Source organism: Coregonus lavaretus, assembly GCF_964263955.1.
Source record: "Coregonus lavaretus genome assembly, chromosome: 10".
Lineage (NCBI taxonomy): Eukaryota > Metazoa > Chordata > Actinopteri > Salmoniformes > Salmonidae > Coregonus > Coregonus lavaretus.
Window position 1 is genome coordinate 26,733,866 of NC_139997.1, and position 19,713 is coordinate 26,753,578.

The 19,713-nt window shown below is 43.3% G+C and overlaps 1 protein-coding gene across 1 annotated transcript; it reads left to right on the forward strand.

Annotated features, from left to right (window-relative positions):
- The first annotated feature begins 124 nt into the window (after positions 1 to 124).
- LOC311135891 (nucleoporin 88-like) lies at positions 125 to 19,359 on the forward strand. Its single transcript, XM_084169912.1, has 17 exons — positions 125 to 380; positions 3,056 to 3,225; positions 3,624 to 3,749; positions 4,151 to 4,237; positions 4,338 to 4,514; positions 6,437 to 6,623; positions 6,834 to 6,984; positions 7,159 to 7,257; positions 7,373 to 7,460; positions 7,657 to 7,761; positions 7,919 to 8,071; positions 8,359 to 8,484; positions 14,672 to 14,737; positions 16,217 to 16,297; positions 16,545 to 16,671; positions 16,765 to 16,883; positions 18,889 to 19,359. Exons 1-17 carry the CDS (start codon positions 144 to 146, stop codon positions 18,950 to 18,952), a joined length of 2,163 nt encoding a protein of 720 aa, XP_084026038.1. The 5' UTR covers positions 125 to 143; the 3' UTR covers positions 18,953 to 19,359.
- Positions 19,360 to 19,713: the final 354 nt, after the last annotated feature.

Below are 19,713 nucleotides of genomic sequence, written 5' to 3' on the forward strand. Positions count from 1 at the left end.
AGTGGTTGTAAGAACTACAATTCCCATTGTTTGTACGCCTTTAGTTTGCCCCTGGATCTGATTGGCTGATCGAGTTGTAAGTATTCTGAAGTTCGTTTTCATTGGTACGACTCTGACGACGTCATTTTCAGACGACGTGAAAAATGGCGGCGTTTGCTGGCGAGCGATGGAGAAGCGAGCTACCAAGTCATTATATATTTGTTAAATTACGAGAGAAACTTGATTTAGAACCCAAAGCGAATTGCAGGAGAACTGCAAAGAATCTTACATTTTGTCTCAATGGTGACATATTCGTGTGGAATGACGCAGACAGTGTTTTTTACACGACCAACCTGAGGCAGCTCAATTCAGAGGACAGCTTTGAGAGTGTGAAATATCAGGTGAGCACGTTATTCTTGCTAGATAACGATGTTAAAGGGTGGTTGTTCATCTAGCTACTTTCCGACACGTTTTTTTTAAGCTAAAATAGTCCCTGCGATGTAATTTCAGTCAGCTGCCACTCCCATTCATTCTTGGCGCAACATGCAATTGTTTTTCACATTATCCAGAAACAACCCGTAATAACCCCTATATACTGACCCCCTAGTCGCTTGTGTTGCGGAGATCTGGGAGGATTGGACAGGTGTAAGCAATATGGCAAATATTCCACTACAGTTAGTTACAGATTGTACACCAGACGTGATAGCTATGTTTTCATTACTGTGCGTTACAGGGTTCGCTTATACAATACGCTGCAATATGTTTCAACTAACCTGCTCTTGGGGATACTGTCAGAAATATGTTAAATCTATGTTTATTACCGCAACAGGTTCCTCTCCATTTTAGCTTCCACACATCTAGCATTTCCCAGCGTAACGTTAGATCTTTGACTTTGTTTTGGTCGCACTGTCATCTACTTCTACACGTGGCCATGTAAGAGGCATTTCTCACTCGATACAAAACATGAATTTAATGTCGTTGAGTTTTCTCTGGTTTTTGTAGAACCAGCAACAACTGGACACAGATATTTATAAGATACAATTTTCTCTGAATCGAGAACGAAGACGGTATCGCAAAGAGCAAGTTAGTTAAAACATCTATGGCGGCGTTTTGTATAAGATAACCTGAAACGCCTAGTAATGGAATCATAGTTATCACATATCTGGCGTACAATCTCTAGCTAATGTTCCACCTAGCCCTGGCAAGTTGGAGTTATCATATTGCCTAAAGTTAAACCTAATGAACTCCTCTCAAAACGTAATTCTCCAAAAGGGGCTAGGGATTTCTGGAGGACAAGGTCACTGACTTAATCAGCTCCTGATCCATGTTACCATACATTTTTTGGTGATAAGCATTAGGGTTGAGCGATGTCAACCTTTGTCCTATTGTGATTATGTACCCATAAAACATTGTGATATACTATGCTATCGCCCCTATTGGCCACCCCCCAAAAAATAGAATATAAAAAAACAGCTAAACCGACAGTTGGTCTATAGCGCGAAATTGAATGTAACTGGATGAATCATGATGAAAGATAATGTTGTTGAACGCCTGGGCAGAGGCTAAGTGCAGGCAATGGCAAATGTTTTCTAATATTCCTTTCTGGTGGAGGAGCAGAACAGGTTTGTTTTTGTCTGTGTGATTTGCACATGATGGAGCAGTGACTGTCTGATGAGAAACGGGCTGTCTTATGGTAGTGAACTACAGTATGTTATAGGCCTACATCATGGGCTGGATAGAAGCAGTACCGTCTTCAGAACTGGATAATAATTGCTTTATTTGCCTCATAAAATAATAGAACAAACAATATTATTTATTTTCTATCTCATGAAGCTGTGATTTGAGAATAGCCTATGTGTTTTGTTTTTTGCCCTAGCACTACACAGCTGATTCAAATAACAAGCTTTGATCATTTTAATCAGCTGTGTAGTGTTGGGGCAAAAAACAAAACGTGCAGCCATTGGGGTCCTGAGGACTGAGGTTTGGGAAACGCTGGCCTATGCTTAGGCTATAGACTTTCATTCTTGTTATTTTTGAAAGCCACAACTTTAAGACAACACCCTCGTAGGCCAGAATATTTGGGAAATACGCTACTGTTCATAAGTTAGATATCTTAAAGCTTTTATGATAGGCCTAGTAGGAGGATAGATGCAGGTAGCTTAGTGGTTAAGAGTGTTGTGCTAGTAACCGAAAGGTCGCTGGTTCTAATCCCCGAGCCGACTAGGTGAAAAATCTGTCGATGTGCCCTTGAGCAAGGCACTTAACCCTAATTGCTCCTGTAAGTCGCTCTGGATAAGAGCGTCTGCTAAAAATGACAAAAAAAAAAAAAAAAAAAATGATTGGCCATTTGGTTTTCAACCTCGCATGGATGGATTTTCCCGGCACGCATGGATAATTTCTTTCTTAATAAGCTTAAGTTATATTTTTCTATAGGCTATTGATATTGTTTATTCTCTCTCATTATTAGTCCTCTGGCTACCTTAAGTTTTTAGGCTATTCAAATAACTTTTTGAGAACTCCATTACATTCTTTGTTTGATCGGGAGAAAGTGATGCATAAAACAATGAAGCGTAGCCTTCTGTCATATTCATAGCCTATCGAATGGAGAGAAAGAAGATGAGAGAGATGTTTTTTTTAAACAGCTAGACACAATATAGTTAAGGAGTGTCTGTTTATACATAAAAAAGTTTAGGGTATAGCCTAATGACCATGCATCCGACAGAGAGAGAGAAACAATATTTTCTGACTGGACATTTTGTTCTGCTTTGGTGGGATTCTCTGCTCTGTCTGGCCTACATTCCTCTCTTGTGTTATGGGTTCTGTAGGCCATATGACATATTTATTGAAATAGGCTGTAGCAAATTACTCGGAATGTCACTTGTGTGCTGCGAGACTCTTTTTTTTACTGCGCTGCACTAGTCAAGTTCAAATAGGCTAAACCATTGTCTGTTACATCACGACGTCGTCACCATTGACGATGGCTGTCAATTATCGTCAATAGACAATGCTGTTGTAATATCGCCCAATCCTGTGAAGTTGAAGACTAACGTCAGTTGACTTACATTTCTTTCCTCAGACTCTGTTGTGCATCAATCCACCACGGTTCGAAGTATGCCAGGTGTTGCTGAGCCCGACACAGTACCACGTCGCACTCATTGGACAACGGGGTGCCACCGTTCTAGAATTACCACAGCGGTGGGGCAAGAGGTCAGAGTTTGAAGGAGGACGGAGCGAAGTTAACTGCAAGTGAGTATGAAATGTTATCCCAATACCCCTTCTATTATAAATAACTATCGACCCATCAAAGCATTTTCTTCAGATTATGCTGGTCCCTTTAGGGATATTTAGAGCACTGTCAGCGCTCAGTAGGGTCCCTACTTGAACATTTAGGAAGCCCCTGTATCATAGTTTATTTTTCTTTATAACAGAAGCGTGCCGTGGGCTGGAACTAACTCGCCCATATAGCCTACTGTAAGAAAGGATCCCCATCCCACGCTCATTGTCTTGAGTTTTAGGAAAAAAACATATTTCAGTCCATATCGAATAAACATTCTTACACCACTCCAAATCCTGTGTTGACTCTAATCCAAGGAGTAGATGAACTAAAGATTCGGTGCTGAGTGAAGTTGTTTCCCCTTTACCAGGACTATTCCTGTGGCTGAGCGTTTCTTCACCAGCTCAGCCTCAGTGACCCTGCGGCAGGCTGCCTGGTTCCCCAGTGAGACGGAGGAGCCCCATCTAGTGCTACTGACCTCTGACAACACCATCAGGTGAACATGCTCTGGACCATTTCCAAAGCACAAATATGTAAATGAATTGATGAAATGACTTGTTGTGATAGTGTTTTCTTTTAGAATTTATTTTTTATGTCTCATCAGTCAATGGGTTTGTTAGTTATAGGGCCCCTAGTTATCTGCATCACCATCTCCTGCGAGTGATGTATGTGTGTATTAGTAGTTTTATACTCTTCGTATTTTTGTACTCCTTGACGAAGGCCATGCAGCCGAAACGCGTCTGTTTTTAAATATTGGTTCCATTGAACATGGCATACAAATAAAGGCATTTAAATTAATTAGATGTGGAGTGCCTTGGTCCTCCTTTCTTTTTGATAGTTTTATACTGTATTGACCATACTATTTCACTGCATTGACATTGTATTGGTGTGTTTTAGGTTCTATGGGTTGAAAGAGCCTCAGACTCCAGCTAGAGCGCTATCAGTGTCCCAGTCAGAGGAGGACAGCAGTGTACACACTCGAGGGTGAGTTATTTCATCCTCTGTATTTACCAAATCAAAATGGAATTGACCTACACCCTGCTATGTGGCTTACTTATAAGATCTGTCTCTCAACCCTCCTTAGGCGCTCCTATGCAGCCTCTCTGGGGGAGATCGCTGTGGCTTTTGACTTTGGGCCAGTGGCCGGCGCCCCTCGACAGCTCACAGGCCAGCGGTCCAAGGAGGATGTGCTGGTGTACCCCCTCTACATCCTCTACGAGAACGGAGAGACCTATCTGAGCTACACCAGCCTCACACACAGGTAAGGGGCTTAGCACCTTCAGGGGAAAAGCAGAGAAGAGGCAAAGCCTGAACTGGATGCTTCCTGAGTTTTGAACTTGAAGGCTGCCAAGTGTGATCTTGGGTTTGCTTACCTGATTTCAGAACTTAAAGGCTGCCTTTTGCTCACCTGAGTTCCGAACTTGAAGCGCGATCTTGGGATTTGCTTACATGCATATTTAATGTAGGTCAGCTTAACATTTGTATTCTCTGGTTTTGTCTGACTGAATTTCAATGAAGTTTATTCGGTGGACCTTATAAATACACTACCGGTCGAAAGTTTTAGAACACCTACTCATTCAAGGGTTTTTCTTTATTTTTACTATTTACACAATAGTGAAGACATCAAAACTATGAAATAACACACATGGAATCATGTAGTAACCAAAAAAGTGTTAAACAAATTAAAATATATTTTAGATTTCAGATTCTTCAAATAGCCACCCTTTGCCTTGATGACAGCTTTGCACACTCTTGGCATTCTCTCAACCAGCTTCATGAGGTAGTCACCTGGAATGCATTTCAATTAACAGGTGTGCCTTCTTAAAAGTTAATTTATTTCCTTCTTAATGATTTTGAGCCAATCAGTTGTGTTGTGACAAGCTAGGGGGGTATAGAGAAGATAGCCCTATTTGGTAAAAGACCAAGTCCATATTATGGCAAGAACAGCTCAAATAGGCAAAGTGAAACGACAGTCCATCATTACTTTAAGACATGAAGGTCAGTCAATACGGAACATTTCACGAACTTTGAAAGTTTCTTCAAGTGCAGTCGCCAAAAACTATCAAGCGCTATGATGAATCTGGCTCTCATGAGGACCGCCACAGGAATGGAAGACCCAGAGTTACCTCTGCTGCAGACGATAAGTTCATTAGTTACCAGCCTCAGAAATTGCAGCCCAAATAAAAGCTTCACAGAGTTCAAGTAACAGACTCATCTCAACATCAACTGTTCAGAGGAGACTGTGTGAATCAGGCCTTCATAGTTGAATGTCTGCAAAGAAACCACTACTAAAGGACACCAATAAGAAGAAGAGACTTGCTTGGGCCAAGAAACAGGAGCAATGGACTTTAGACCGGTAGAAATTTGTCCTTTGCTCTGGAGTCCAAATTTGAGACTTTTGGTTCCAACCACCATGTCTTTTGTGAGGCGGGGTGTGGATGAACGGAGGATCTCCGCATGTGTATTTCCCACCGTAAAGCATGGAGGAGGTGGTGTTATGGTGTGGGGGTGCTTTGCTGGTGACACTGTCTGTGATTTATTTAGAATTCAAGGCACACTTAACCAGCATGGCTACCACAGCATTCTGCAGTGATACGCCATCCCATCTGGTTTGGGCTTAGTGGCACTATCATTTGTTTTTCAACAGGACAATGACCCAACACACCTCCAGGCGGTGTAAGGGCTATTTTACCAAGAAGGAGAGTGATGGAGTGCTGCATCATATGACCTGGCCTCCACAATCCCCCGACCTCAACCCAATTTGAGATGGTTTGGGATGAGTCGGACGGCAGAGTGAAGGAAAAGCAGCCAACAAGTGCTCAGTATATGTGGAACTCCTTCAAGACTGTTGGAAAAGCATTCCAGGTGAAGCTGGTTGAGGGAATGCCAAGAGTGTGCAAAGCTGTCAAGGCAAAGGGTGGCTATTTGAAGAATCTCTTGTTTAACACTTTTGGTTACTACATGATTCCATATGTGTTATTTCATAGTTTTGATGTCTTCACTATTATTCTACAATGTAGAAAATAGTAAAAATAAAGAAAAACCCTTGAATGAGTAGGTGTTCTAAAACTTTTGACCGGTAGTGTATATTATGCTACTGTTTGATGAAATCTTTAAAAGATAATCCATTAGTAAGAATCTTATTTGAATCTCATCCCTAGACTGTATTTTTCTGTCTTCCAGTTTGGGAAGCCTCAGTAAGCCCATTGGGCCCTTACCCATGTACCCCGCGGCAGAGGATAACTATGGTTATGACGCCTGTGCCGTGCTCTGCCTGCCCTGCGTTCCCAACATCCTGGTCATCGCCACGGAAACAGGCACACTGTACCATTGCGTGGTGCTGGAAGCAGAAGAAGAGGAGGAGACGGGAGTAAGTACTGTACTAGAGTGCAACGTTACAGAATATTCAGATACACATTTTCTGTGTAGAATGGTTATGATTGTCTATCCGGTAGAACAGGGAATCGTGTTGGCTGTATTTGTTACATATATATCTGCAACATTCTGAACATTTCACCTCACTGAATACACCCCAGGAGTGTACACTTGAGGACTTTTCTTCTCTGTGTGTGATTGACAGGCAGTGGAGCGTTGGCTGCGGGGCTCGGAGGCAGTGCCCTCTCTCTACGTGTTTGAGTGTGTGGAGCTGGAGCTCACCCTCAAACTGCCCGCCGGGGAGGACGACGAGCCTGTGGAGTCCGACTTCACTTGCCCAATCAGACTGCACAGAGGTGAGTGGGTCATGCTGATATAGTTGAATGCTAAAATTGGATCCATTGATACTTCCCACAAGGTCTCAAAGGTCCACACCCCATCATTATGTTTGCCTAATGTACTTTCAATGTGATTTTCTTTCTGTTGTGTATCTTTTGTTTCGTTGAAACTTGCATTATGCCCTATTTCAGACCCTCTGTGCCAGCACAGATACCACTGCACACATGAGGCAGGAGTGCACAGTGTAGGCCTCACTTGGTTCAACAAACTGCACAAGTTCCTCCAGTCAGGTGAGTCCTTCATGTCCAGATGGGGATGTCAATTCAATTGTTTTGTTTACCATATAAATCAGAGGTGGTTAGTGCATTAATTTGCCTGCTTTGCCATAATGCTCTCTCTCCACAGATGAGGACAAGGATAGTCTCCACGAGCTGGCTGCTGAGCACCGCTGCATCGTAGAGCACATCCTCTGTACCAGGCCTCTCAGTAGCAGGTAGCACAATTATCAAGGCATCAGATATTAATGACATCATTGAAAATATTGAGATTCTGCTTGGCACCCCTGAGTCAGAAGAACCAGCTGATGACCGTTGTAATTGATTGTCAGCTTGGTGGTAAGGGGTGTTGGCTCCTGTATTTACGTTTTTATCTCCTGTCGCTCATCTCTTTCTTTCTTTTTCTCTCTCCAGTTTGTCAGCTCCAGTACGGGGCTTCTTGATTGTGTCAGACCTGTCTTTGGGTGCCACCATGATCTGCATTACCAGCACCTACGAGTGTCTACTACTGCCTCTCCTGTATGGTTCAGTATGAACTCAAGTGTTTTGGTCAATTACAGTTTTGATTCTGGAACGATAATAGCCTATTATTTTTCAATTCATTATATTTTTTCAGTCCAAACATAGAAATTACATTATTGTCATGACTGATGGTGGATGTCTTTGTGTGTTCTAGGAGTTCCATTCGGCCTCCCTCTCCTCCCCTGCTGTGTTCCCACCCGGGGGTAGGCTCAGCTAGCTCTCCTCTGCGTGGATTGCATGACGACTCCTTTGAGCAGCACATTCGCAACATCCTGGCCCGAAGCTCCACCAACCCTCTCATGCTGAGGTAACGCACTCACCACAGTGCATTGAAAACACCCCTTGAGGAGATCTTGGATTTGTAGATACTAATTGACTCCATGGCAACATGCTTTGGCATCATGATGCGCTATCTTTACATGTAGTATCCTCCCTTGTTGCCGTTTTTGTGAAATACAATTTTTTTTCTCAATGACCTGGCTTGATAAAGGTTAGATAAAACTTTACAGCATGCCCATCTCCTCCTATAACATGCACAAATGAACACTGTTAGGCTTGGTTTGTGTACTCGGTCGTGTTGTCCTGTGTGTTTAGGGCAGGGGACAAGGACACATCGTCTCCTCCTCCAGAGTGTCTCCAGCTGCTGAGCAGAGCCACACAGGTTTTCAGAGAGGAGTACATCCTCAAACAGGACATTGCCCGCGAGGAGATGCAGAGAAGGTAAATGTCACTCTCATTAACAGATACACACACACACTAATGCATACACACATACACTACCGGTCAAAAGCTTTAGAACACCTACTCATTCAAGAGTTTTTCTTTATTTTTACTATTTTCTACATTGTAGAATAATAGTGAAGACATCAACTTTGGAATCATCTAGTAACAAATCAAGATATATTTGAGATTCTTCAAATAGCCACCCTTTGCCTTGATGATAGCTTTGCGCACGCTTGGCATTCTCTCAACCAGCTTCATGAGGTAGTCACCTGGAATGCATTCAATTAACAGCTGTGCCTTCTTAAAAGTTAATTTGTGGAATTTCTTTCCTTAATGTGTTTGAGCCAATCAGTTGTGTTGTGACAAGGTATTTTTGTATTTGTATTTGTATTTTTTATTTTATTTTTTATTTCACCTTTATTTAACCAGGTAAGCCAGTTGAGAACAAGTTCTCATTTACAACTGCGACCTGGCCAAGATAAAGCAAAGCAGTGCAATAAAAACAACACAGTTACATATGGGGTAAAAAAACATAAAGTCAAAAATACAACAGAAAATATATATACAGTGTGTGCAAATGTAACAAGTTATGGAGGTAAGGCAATAAATAGGCTATAGTGCAAAATAATTACAATAGTATTAACACTGGAATGCTAGATGTGCAAGAGATTATGTGCAAATAGAGATACTGGGGTGCAAAATAAATAACAATATAGGGATGAGGTAGTTGGGTGGGCTAATTTCAGATGGGCTGTGTACAGGTGCAGTGATCGGTAAGGTGCTCTGACAACTGATGCTTAAAGTTAGTGAGGGAGATAAGAGTCTCCAGCTTCAGAGATTTTTGCAATTCGTTCCAGTCATTGGCAGCAGAGAACTGGAAGGAATGGCGGCCAAAGGAGGTGTTGGCTTTGGGAATGACCAGTGAGATATACCTGCTGGAGCGCAGACTACGGGTGGGTACTGCTATGGTGACCAATGAGCTAAGATAAGGCGGGGATTTGCCTAGCAGTGATTTATAGATGGCCTGGAGCCAGTGGGTTTGACGACGAACATGTAGTGAGGACCAGCCAACAAGAGCGTACAGGTCACAGTGGTGGGTAGTGTATGGGGCTTTTGAGACAAAACGGATGGCACTGTGATAGACTACATCCACTTTGCTGAGTAGAGTGTTGGAGGCTATTTTGTAAATGACATCGCCGAAGTCAAGGATCGGTAGGATAGTCAGTTTTACGAGGGCATGTTTGGCAGCATGAGTGAAGGAGGCTTTGTTGCGAAATAGGAAGCCGATTCTAGATTTAACTTTGGGTTGGAGATTCTTTATGTGAGTCTGGAAGGAGAGTTTACAGTCTAACCAGACACCTAGGTATTTGTAGTTGTCCACATACTCTAGGTCAGACCCGTCGAGAGTGGTGATTCTAGTCGGGTGGGCGGGTGCCAGCAGCGTTCGATTGAAAAGCATGCATTTAGTTTTACTAGTGTTTAAGAGCAGTTGGAGGCTACTGAAGGAGTGTTGTATGGCATTGAAGCTCGTTTGGAGGTTTGTTAACACAGTGTCCAATGAAGGGCCAGATGTATACAAAATGGTGTCGTCTGCGTAGAGGTGGATCTGAGAGTCACCAGCAGCAAGAGCGACATCATTGATATACACGGAGAAAAGTGTCGGCCCAAGAATTGAACCCTGTGGCACCCCCATAGAGACTGCCATAGGTCCAGACAACAGGCCTTCCGATTTGACACACTGAACTCTATCTGAGAAGTAGTTGGTGAACCAGGCGAGGCAGTCATTTGAGAAACCAAGGCTATTTAGTCTGCCAATAAGAATGCGGTGGTTGACAGAGTCGAAAGCCTTGGCCAGGTCGATGAAGACGGCTGCACAGTACTGTCTATTATCAATCGCGGTTATAATATCGTTTAGGACCTTGAGCGTGGCTGAAGTGCACCCATGACCAGCTCGGAAACCGGATTGCATAGGGGAGAAGGTACAGTGGTATTCGAAATGGTCGGTGATCTGTTTGTTAACTTGGCTTTCAAATACTTTCGAAAGGCAGGGCAGGATGGATATAGGTCTGTAGCAGTTTGGATCTAGAGTGTCACCCCCTTTTGAAGAGGGGGATGACCGCGGCAGCTTTCCAATCTCTGGGGATCTCAGACGTTATGAAAGAGAGGTTGAACAGACTAGTAATAGGGGTTGCGACAATTTCGGCGGCTAGTTTTAGAAAGAAAGGGTCCAGATTGTCTAGCCCAGCTGATTTGTAGGGGTCCAGATTTTGCAGCTCTTTCAGAACATCAGCTGTCTGAATTTGTGTGAAGGAGAAGCGGGGGGGGCATGGGCAAGTTGCAGCGGAGGGTGCAGAGTTGGTGGCCGGGGTAGTGGTAGCCAGATGGAAAGCATGGCCAGCTGTAGCAAAATGCTTGTTGAAATTCTCGATTATTGTAGATTTATCGGTGGTGATAGTGTTTCCTAGCCTCAGTGCAGTGGGCAACTGGGAGGAAGTGCTCTTATTCTCCATGGACTTTACAGTGTCCCAAAACTTTTTGGAGTTAGTGCTACAGGATGCAAATTTCTGTTTGAAAAAGTTCGCCTTTGCTTTCCTGACTGCTTGTGTATATTGGTTCCTAACTTCCCTGAAAAATTGCATATCGCGGGGGCTATTTGATGCTAATGCAGTACGCCACAGGATGTTTTTGTGCTGGTCAAGGGCAGTCAAGTCTGAGGAGAACCAGGGGCTATATCGTTTCTTAGTTCTGTATTTTTTGAATGGGGCATGTTTATTTAAGATTGAGAGGAAATTACTTTTAAGGAACAACCAGGCATCCTCTACTGACGGAATGAGATCTATATCCATCCAGGATACCTGGGCCAGGTCAATTAGGAAGGCCTGCTCGCTAAAGTGTTTTAGGGAGCGTTTGACAGTGATGAGGGGTAGTCGTTTGACCGCGGACCCGTTACGGACGCAGGCAATAAGGCAGTGATCGCTGAGATCCTGGTTGAAGACAGCTGAGGTGTATTTAGAGGGTATGTTAGTCAGGATGATATCTATGAGGGTACCCATGTTTACGGATTTAGGGTTGTACCTGGTAGGTTCGTTGATAATTTGCGTGAGATTGAGGGCATCTAGTTTGGATTGTAGGATGGCCGGGGTATTAAGCATATCCCAATTTAGGTCACCAAGCAGTACGAACTCTGAGGATAAATGGGGGGCAATCAATTCACATATGGTGTCCAGGGCACAGCTGGGGGCTGAGGGGAGTCTGTAGCAAGCGGCAACAGTGAGAGACTTATTTCTGGAAAGGTGGATTTTTAGAAGTAGAAGCTCAAACTGTTTGGGCACAGACCTGGATAGTATGATAGAGCTCTGCAGGCTATCTCTACAGTAGATTGTATCTCCACCCCCTTTGGCAGTTCTATCTAGACGGAACATGTTATAGTTGGGGATGGAAATTTCAGAATTTTTGGTGGCCTTCCTGAGCCAGGATTCAGACACTGCTAGAACATCAGGGTTGGCGGAGTGTGCTAACGCAGTGAATAACTCAAACTTAGGAAGTAGACTTCTGATATTTACGTGCAAGAAACCAAGACTTTTGCGATTACAGAAGTCAGCAAATGATAGCGCCTGGGGAGTAGGAGTGATACTGAGGGCTGCAGGGCCTGGGTTAGCCTCTACATCACCAGAGGAACAGAGGAGGACTAGAATAAGGATACGACTAAAGGCTTTAAGAACTGGTCTTCTAGTGCGTTGGGTACATAGAATAAAGGGGGCAGATTTCCGGGTGTTGTAGAAAAGATTCAGGGCATTATGTACAGACAAGGATATGGAAGGATATGAGTAAAGTGGAGATAAACCTAAGCGTTGGGTAACAATGAAAGAGATGGCATCACTGGTAGGGGGGGTATACAGAAGATAGCCCTATTTGGTAAAAGACCAAGTCCATATTATGGCAAGAACAGCTCAAATAAGCAAAGAGAAACGACAGTCCATCATTATTTTAAGACATGAAGGTCAGTCAATATGGAACATTTCAAGAACTTTGAAAGTTTCTTCAAGTGCAGTCGCAAAAAACATAACGCTATGATGAATCTGGCTCTCATGAGGACCGCCACAGGAATGGAAGAACCAGAGTTACCTCTGCTGCAGAGGATAAGTTCATTAGAGTTACCAGCCTCAGAAATTGCAGCCCAAATAAATGCTTCACAGAGTTCAAGTAACAGACACATCTCAACATCAACTGTTCAGAGGAGACTGTGTGAATCAGGCCTTCATGGTCGAATTGATGCGAAGAAACCACTACTAAAGGACACCAATAAGAAGAAGAGACTTGCTTGGGCCAAGAAGCACGCGCAATGGACATTAGACTGGTGGAAATGTGGCCTTTTGTCTGGAGTCCAAATTTGAGATTTGTGGGTCTAACTGCCGTGTCTTTGTGAGACGCGTTTTAGGTGATCGGATTATCTCCGCATGTGTATTTCCCACCGTAAAGCATGGAGGAGGTGGTGTGATGGTGTGCGGGTGCTTTGCTGGTGACACTGTCTGTGATTTATTTAGAATTCAAGGCACACTTAACCTGCATGGCTACCACAGCATTCTGCAGCGATACGCCATCCCATCTGGTTTGGGCTTAGTGGGACTATCACTGGTACTGTGTGTGTGTATATATATATATATATATATATATATATATGTGTGTGTGTGTGTGTGTGTGTGTGTGTGTGTGTATGTATATATACATACATACATACACACACACACAGTGGGGGAAAAGGTATTTAGTCAGCCACCAATTGTGCAAGTTCTCCCACTTAAAAAGATGAGGCCTGTAGTTTTCATCATAGGTACACGTCAACTATGACAGACAAAATGAGGGAAAAAAAGGAGGTGTTGCCCGGGCGGTGTGTTTGGGATCATTGTCATGCTGAAAGACCCAGCCACGTTTCATCTTCAATGCCCTTGCTGATGGAAGGAGGTTTTCACTCAAAATCTCACGATACATGGCCCCATTCTTTCCTTTACACGGATCAGTCGTCCTGGTCCCTTTGCAGAAAAACAGCATGATGTTTCCACCCCCATGCTTCACAGTAGGTATGGTGTTCTTTGGATGCAACTCAGCATTCTTTGTCCTCCAAACACGACGAGTTGAGTTTTTACCAAAAAGTTCTATTTTGGTTTCATCTGACCATATGACATTCTCCCAATCCTCTTCTGGATCATCCAAATGCACTCTAGCAAACTTCAGACGGGCCTGGACATGTACTGGCTTAAGCAGGGGGACACGTCTGGCACTGCAGGATTTGAGTCCCTGGCGGCGTAGTGTGTTACTGATGGTAGGCTTTGTTACTTTAGTCCCAGCTCTCTGCAGGTCATTCACTAGGTCCCCCCGTGTGGTTCTGGGATTTTTGCTCACCGTTCTTGTGATCATTTTGACCCCACGGGGTGAGATCTTGCGTGGAGCCCCAGATCGAGGGAGATTATCAGTGGTCTTGTATGTCTTCCATTTCCTAATAATTGCTCCCACAGTTGATTTCTTCAAACCAAGCTGCTTACCTATTGCAGATTCAGTCTTCCCAGCCTGGTGCAGGTCTACAATGTTGTTTCTGGTGTCCTTTGACAGCTCTTTGGTCTTGGCCATAGTGGAGTTTGGAGTGTGACTGTTTGAGGTTGTGGACAGGTGTCTTTTATACTGATAACAAGTTCAAACAGGTGCCATTAATACAGGTAACGAGTGGAGGACAGAGGAGCCTCTTAAAGAAGAAGTTACAGGTCTGTGAGAGCCAGAAATCTTGCTTGTTTGTAGGTGACCAAATACTTATTTTCCACTATAATTTGCAAATAAATTCATTAAAAATCCTACAATGTGATTTTCTGTATTTTTTTCCTCAATTTGTCTGTCATAGTTGACGTGTACCTATGATGAAAATTACAGGCCTCATCTTTTTAAGTGGGAGAACTTGCACAATTGGTGGCTGACTAAATACTTTTTTCCCCCACTGTATATGCATACCCGATTCTGACATTTATCTTATTTTTCTGGATTTGTGTGTATTGTTAGGAGATAGAAACATACGCGTTACGCCGCACATGCGATAACATCTGGAAAACATTTGTACACTACCAATTAAAATTTGATTTGACACACATACGTGTCCATGTGAGGAAGCATGTTGCTGACTGGTTTTTTTTTTCTTCAGGGTGAAACTACTGACAGGACAGAAGAACAAGCAGCTGGAGGACCTAGCCCTGTGCAGAGAGGAGAGGTGAAATAGGGACACAAGTTTCCCAATAAACGTAGTACTTGATGCCCATGGCCAATGTTCCCGCTAAACTGCGCGCGTGCCTCCAGAAATGCCATGCTGCGCAGAGACGCAAGAGATTGAACTTCACTGAGTTCGCCCAATTAGTTTGCACTATATAGATCAAGGTTTTCCTGTGATCGAATCAACATTTTCAATGCAACAAACCAAAACAAATCTAACTTCACAATATTGAGTCTGTGATTTTGTTGTAGGCAGAGCCAGAGCGCAGCGGGGGTAGCCCACTAGCGGTCTTTCAATCACCCCCGTGCGCTTTTCAATCAGAGCCGCACGTGTGCACATTTGTTGATATTCTTTGCGAGTTATTAGCCCAGGGGCAGTGTTGTATTTTGTGACAGGCTTTAATATGCCAATAGGCAGAGGGGTAGACTACATTGTCTAATTCTCTATGATAATAATTTATTTTATTTTGTAAAGTGGTTTCTTGCATCATACAACACAATTCTATGCAATTTACAGTCATCTATTTGGCCCATGGTGTTACAGACCAAGTAAAAAATAATTAATGTCAAGCCCTTCATAATGTAAAAACGTTTTTAAAAGTATCATGCAATGTAGGCCTGCACTGAACACCACATATAGGCAACTGTAGGCTATATGATAGAAATCAAAAGCAATTTCCTTGTGAAAATGTTAAGGGATTTGTTCCATTGGTTTTGTTGATAGGCCTACATTATGCTCAAATAGCCACAATAGCCTATTGGCTACTGTCTAAAACGGTAAGGGTACAGCCTCAGTGTTCACTGTAAATATGCACCAGAAGTTTCAAAAAATTCTCACGATGTTCAAGTTTCCGCTCACAAGACCTAAAATTTGCTCAGTGCCCCAATAAATTTGAGGGAACATTGCCCATGGCTATGCACACCCAAGGCATCCAACAACTCAGAATTGTGCTAACAATAATAGCACTTGAAATAATAATGGATTGGATGTAGTGCCTTTGTTATATTGTAATACCAATGCATTTCACATACGCTTTTTCATTTTACAGAGCGAGGTAATATAAAAGACAGAGACATGTATTACATGAAGAACCAGAGCAGGCAGCAGCATATTGATGTACTGTAAGAAATTGTTGTATTGTCTGAAGCCCTTTTCAGAGTTTTTAGCAGTGGCAGAAATGTGCTCCAAGTAGTCTTGGAATGAAATTGTCTGTCATCACTGTTTCATTGACTCTCAGTATAATGTATATTTGTTAACCTGTTTGCTCCCAGTGTACATATAGCCTAATATGATCATCATCCAATGAGGTCATATAGTGTGTGATGTAAGTGATTTTCTACGCCGGCAGTCTGGGGTTGATGAGGCCAAACGGAAGCATGTGAATTACAGTGATGGAAGTACAGAGGCTTCATATGAGCTTCACCTGCATTTCATATACGTTGGAGCTGTTCTTCACCTTGTTTATTGTTCTATCAATAGGAAAAGCCTGCGAGAGTCTGCAGAGCTTCTGGCTGATAAGTATGAGGATGCCAAGTATCGCCAGGAGGCCACCATGAACAGGTAGCTAGATACGCTCGTCTTTCAAATCTAAACTTTCTTCAGGGCTTCAGTTTCAGATGTTTTTACGAAACTCAAACCCGTCTTCAAAACGGTCAGATACCCAAGCAACATAACTGGCTTCCTCTCAAAAAACTAATGTGAGCTGCTTCAGAGCTTTTATTATAGCAACAGATCAGATATGTAAACAGATATGAGCCTATTTCCTCCTTCTCTAACTGACTTGTGTATGTGTTCTGTACTACCCCAGCGTGAAGCAGGTCCTGGGCAGTCTGCGCAGTCAGCTGCCCGTTCTGTCTGACAGCGAGAAGGACATGAAGAAAGAGCTGCAGACCATCAATGACCAGCTGCATCACCTGGGCAACGGCATTAAACAAGTGAGCTGCCCTCTTGAGGTCTCTATCGTCATCCTCATGGAGCCTCGTACTGGTTCACAGTATTAACTGGACTGGTGTCTTATCTTCTTCCAGGTAAATATGAAGAAGGAGTACCAAAAGAAACAGATGGACAAAGGGCTGTCTCCAGCCAGAGCTACTGTCGCCCTCAACCCCCACCAGAGGAAGTGTGTCCAGGGAGTGATAAAGGAACAGTGAGTATGGGCAGCTCTTACCTGGGTGGCATACTAGTTTGCCAGCCTGTTGGACTTACAGTGAGGGGAAAAAAGTATTTGATCCCCAGCTGATTTTGTATGTTTGCCCACTGACAAAGACATGATCAGACTATAATTTTAATGGTAGGTTAATTTGAACAGTGAGAGACAGAATAACAACAAAAAAATCCAGAAAAACGCATGTCAAAAATGTTATAAATTCATTTGTATTTTAATGAGGGAAATAAGTATTTCTGGCTCCCAGGTGTCTTTTATACAGGTAACGAGCTGAGATTAGGAGCACACTCTTAAAGGGAGTGCTTCTAATCTGTTTGTTACCTGTATAAAATACACCTGGGAGCCAGAAGCAATCAATCAATCAGATTCCAAACTCTCCACCATGGCCAAGACCAAAGAGCTCTAAGGATGTCAGGGACAAGATTGTAGACCTACACAAGGCTGGAATGGGCTACAAGACCAATGCCAAGCAGCTTGGTAAGAAGGTGACAACAGTTGGTGCGATTATTCGCAAATGGAAGAAACACAAAATAACTGTCAATCTCCCTCGGTCTGGGGCTCCATGCAAGATCTCACCTCGTGGAGTTGCAATGATCATGAGAACGGTGAGGAATCAGCCCAGAACTACACGGGAGGATCTTGTCAATGATCTCAAGGCAGCTGGGACCATAGTCACGAAGAAAACAATTGGTAACGCACTACGCCGTGAAGGACTGAAATCCCGCAGCGCCCGCAAGGTCCCCCTGCTAAAGAAAGCACATATACAGGGCCGTCTGAAGTTTGCCAATGAACATCTGAATGATTCAGAGGAGAACTGGGTGAAAGTGTTGTGGTCAGATGAGACCAAAATGGAGCTCTTTGGCATCAACTCAACTCGCCGTGTTTGGAGGAGGAGGAATGCTGCCTATGACCCCAAGAACACCATCCCTACCGTCAAACATGGAGGTGGAAACATTATGCTTTGGGGGTGTTTTTCTGCTAAGGGGACAGGACAACTTCACCTCATCAAAGGGACGATGGACGGGGCCATGTACTGTCAAATCTTGGGTGAGAACCTCCTTCCCTCAGCCAGGGCATTGAAAATGGGTCGTGGATGGGTGTTCCAGCATGACAATGACCCAAAACACACGGCCAAGGCAACAAAGGAGTGGCTCAAGAAGAAGCACATTAAGGTCCTGGAGTGGCCTAGCCAGTCTCCAGACCTTAATCCCATAGAAAATCTGTGGAGGGAGCTGAAGGTTCGAGTTGCCAAACGTCAGCCTCGAAACCTTAATGACTTGGAGAAGATCTGCAAAGAGGAGTGGAACAAAATCCCTCCTGAGATGTGTGCAAACCTGGTGGCCATCTACAAGAAACGTCTGACCTCTGTGATTGCCAATAAGGGTTTTGCCACCAAGTACTAGGTCATGTTTTGCAGAGGGGTCAAATACATATTTCCCTCATTAAAATGCAAATCAATTTATAAAAATTTTGACATGCGTTTTTCTGGATTTTTTTGTTGTTATTCTGTCTCTCACTGTTCAAATAAACCTACCATTAAAATTATAGACTGATCATGTCTTTGTCAGTGGGCAAACGTACAGAATCAGCAGGGGATCAAATACTTTTTTCCCTCACTGTATGACACCCATTGACTTCTGGTTTGTTTGTAGAATTTGTCTGTTTAATATTGGTCCCGAGTCTTGTCTGATATGAACTGGTGTAACGGAGTTAAGAACGTACCGTAAGCTCACTCCACAGCTAGCTTGAAATGTTGCAGATGGAGCCATTTAATTGGTACCTTTTGGGAGTCTCAAACCATTGGAATGTTAAGGAGGGCAGTCACGTGTGTTAGCAAAGCAGAGGTCTCGAGTTCGAGGCAGGTATGAACCGACTCGGAGGAGGGAGTGGTACTCGCTAAGCAAGCAACGTGATGTCCGTAACACTGGCAGTGTTCTTTTCCTCAAGTAGCCTCTTGACAGCCTTTTTGTTTCCCCCTCTCTTCCAGGGGAGAGCACATAGGAGAAATGATGAAACAGATCAAGGACATCAATAACCATTTCAGTGTCTGAGACCGTTAAGGGAGCCATCCTTCATCCACAGTTATCCCACTGCTTTCCAAACAACCAAAATAATAATGAAGTGCTATTGTGAATACTCAAACACTTGCTAAGATAGTCTGTCTCATGACATGAGTCACTGAGTTGATATAAGGCTAGTCATTGTGTCAGCCATGAGGGCAGTATGTCACATTTTTGGAACCAGTAGTTGAAATGAGAAAATATCCAATGTTTTATACACACCATGTATGTTTGTCTATCTGGAGAATAAAATTAATGTATGTACAGTACTGCCATGACTGACTACCTATCTTTCCAATATGTGGCTATTTTAACTGCATGAACATTTAGCTCTGCATACTGGCCTGGGTGGAGATGTTATTCAGCTTCACTATTAAACAATGGATCCTTATCTCAGTTAATCTCTTATTGTGTGATTTGCTCCTCTGTCAGTGTGATTTACAGGGCTGTCACCTTGGCGGAAGGATGGGATGGGTGTCAGTCGCATGGTTCATGTGACAGCAGTTTTTATCTCCATACCTTATCTTTGATGTATAGTTTACATCTTAGACCAGCTACATCTATTCATGGTCTTGAACAGTAACTGAGATGTCTTAAAACAAAGGGAGATTAATTTAAGGCAAGTCGGGCATAGATTCAATCCGGACCACAGAAGATCCGCGCTATAGCACAATGAAATTTAAAGGCAATGTTCCTGCATTCACGGTAAATGCTGCATATGTCGGCTCAATGGGAAATTCTTTAAATTTCAA

What these genes read in the sequence shown, in the direction of transcription:
- LOC311135891 (XM_084169912.1), top strand. Translation starts at nt 144, where the DNA reads ATGGCGGCGTTTGCTGGCGAGCGATGGAGAAGCGAGCTACCAAGTCAT. An exon ending in TGTCTACTACTGCCTCTCCT is followed by an intron (nt 7,762 to 7,918) that starts GTATGGTTCAGT and finishes TGTGTGTTCTAG; the next exon opens with GAGTTCCATTCGGCCTCCCT. An exon ending in GCCCTGTGCAGAGAGGAGAG is followed by an intron (nt 14,738 to 16,216) that starts GTGAAATAGGGA and finishes TTCTATCAATAG; the next exon opens with GAAAAGCCTGCGAGAGTCTG.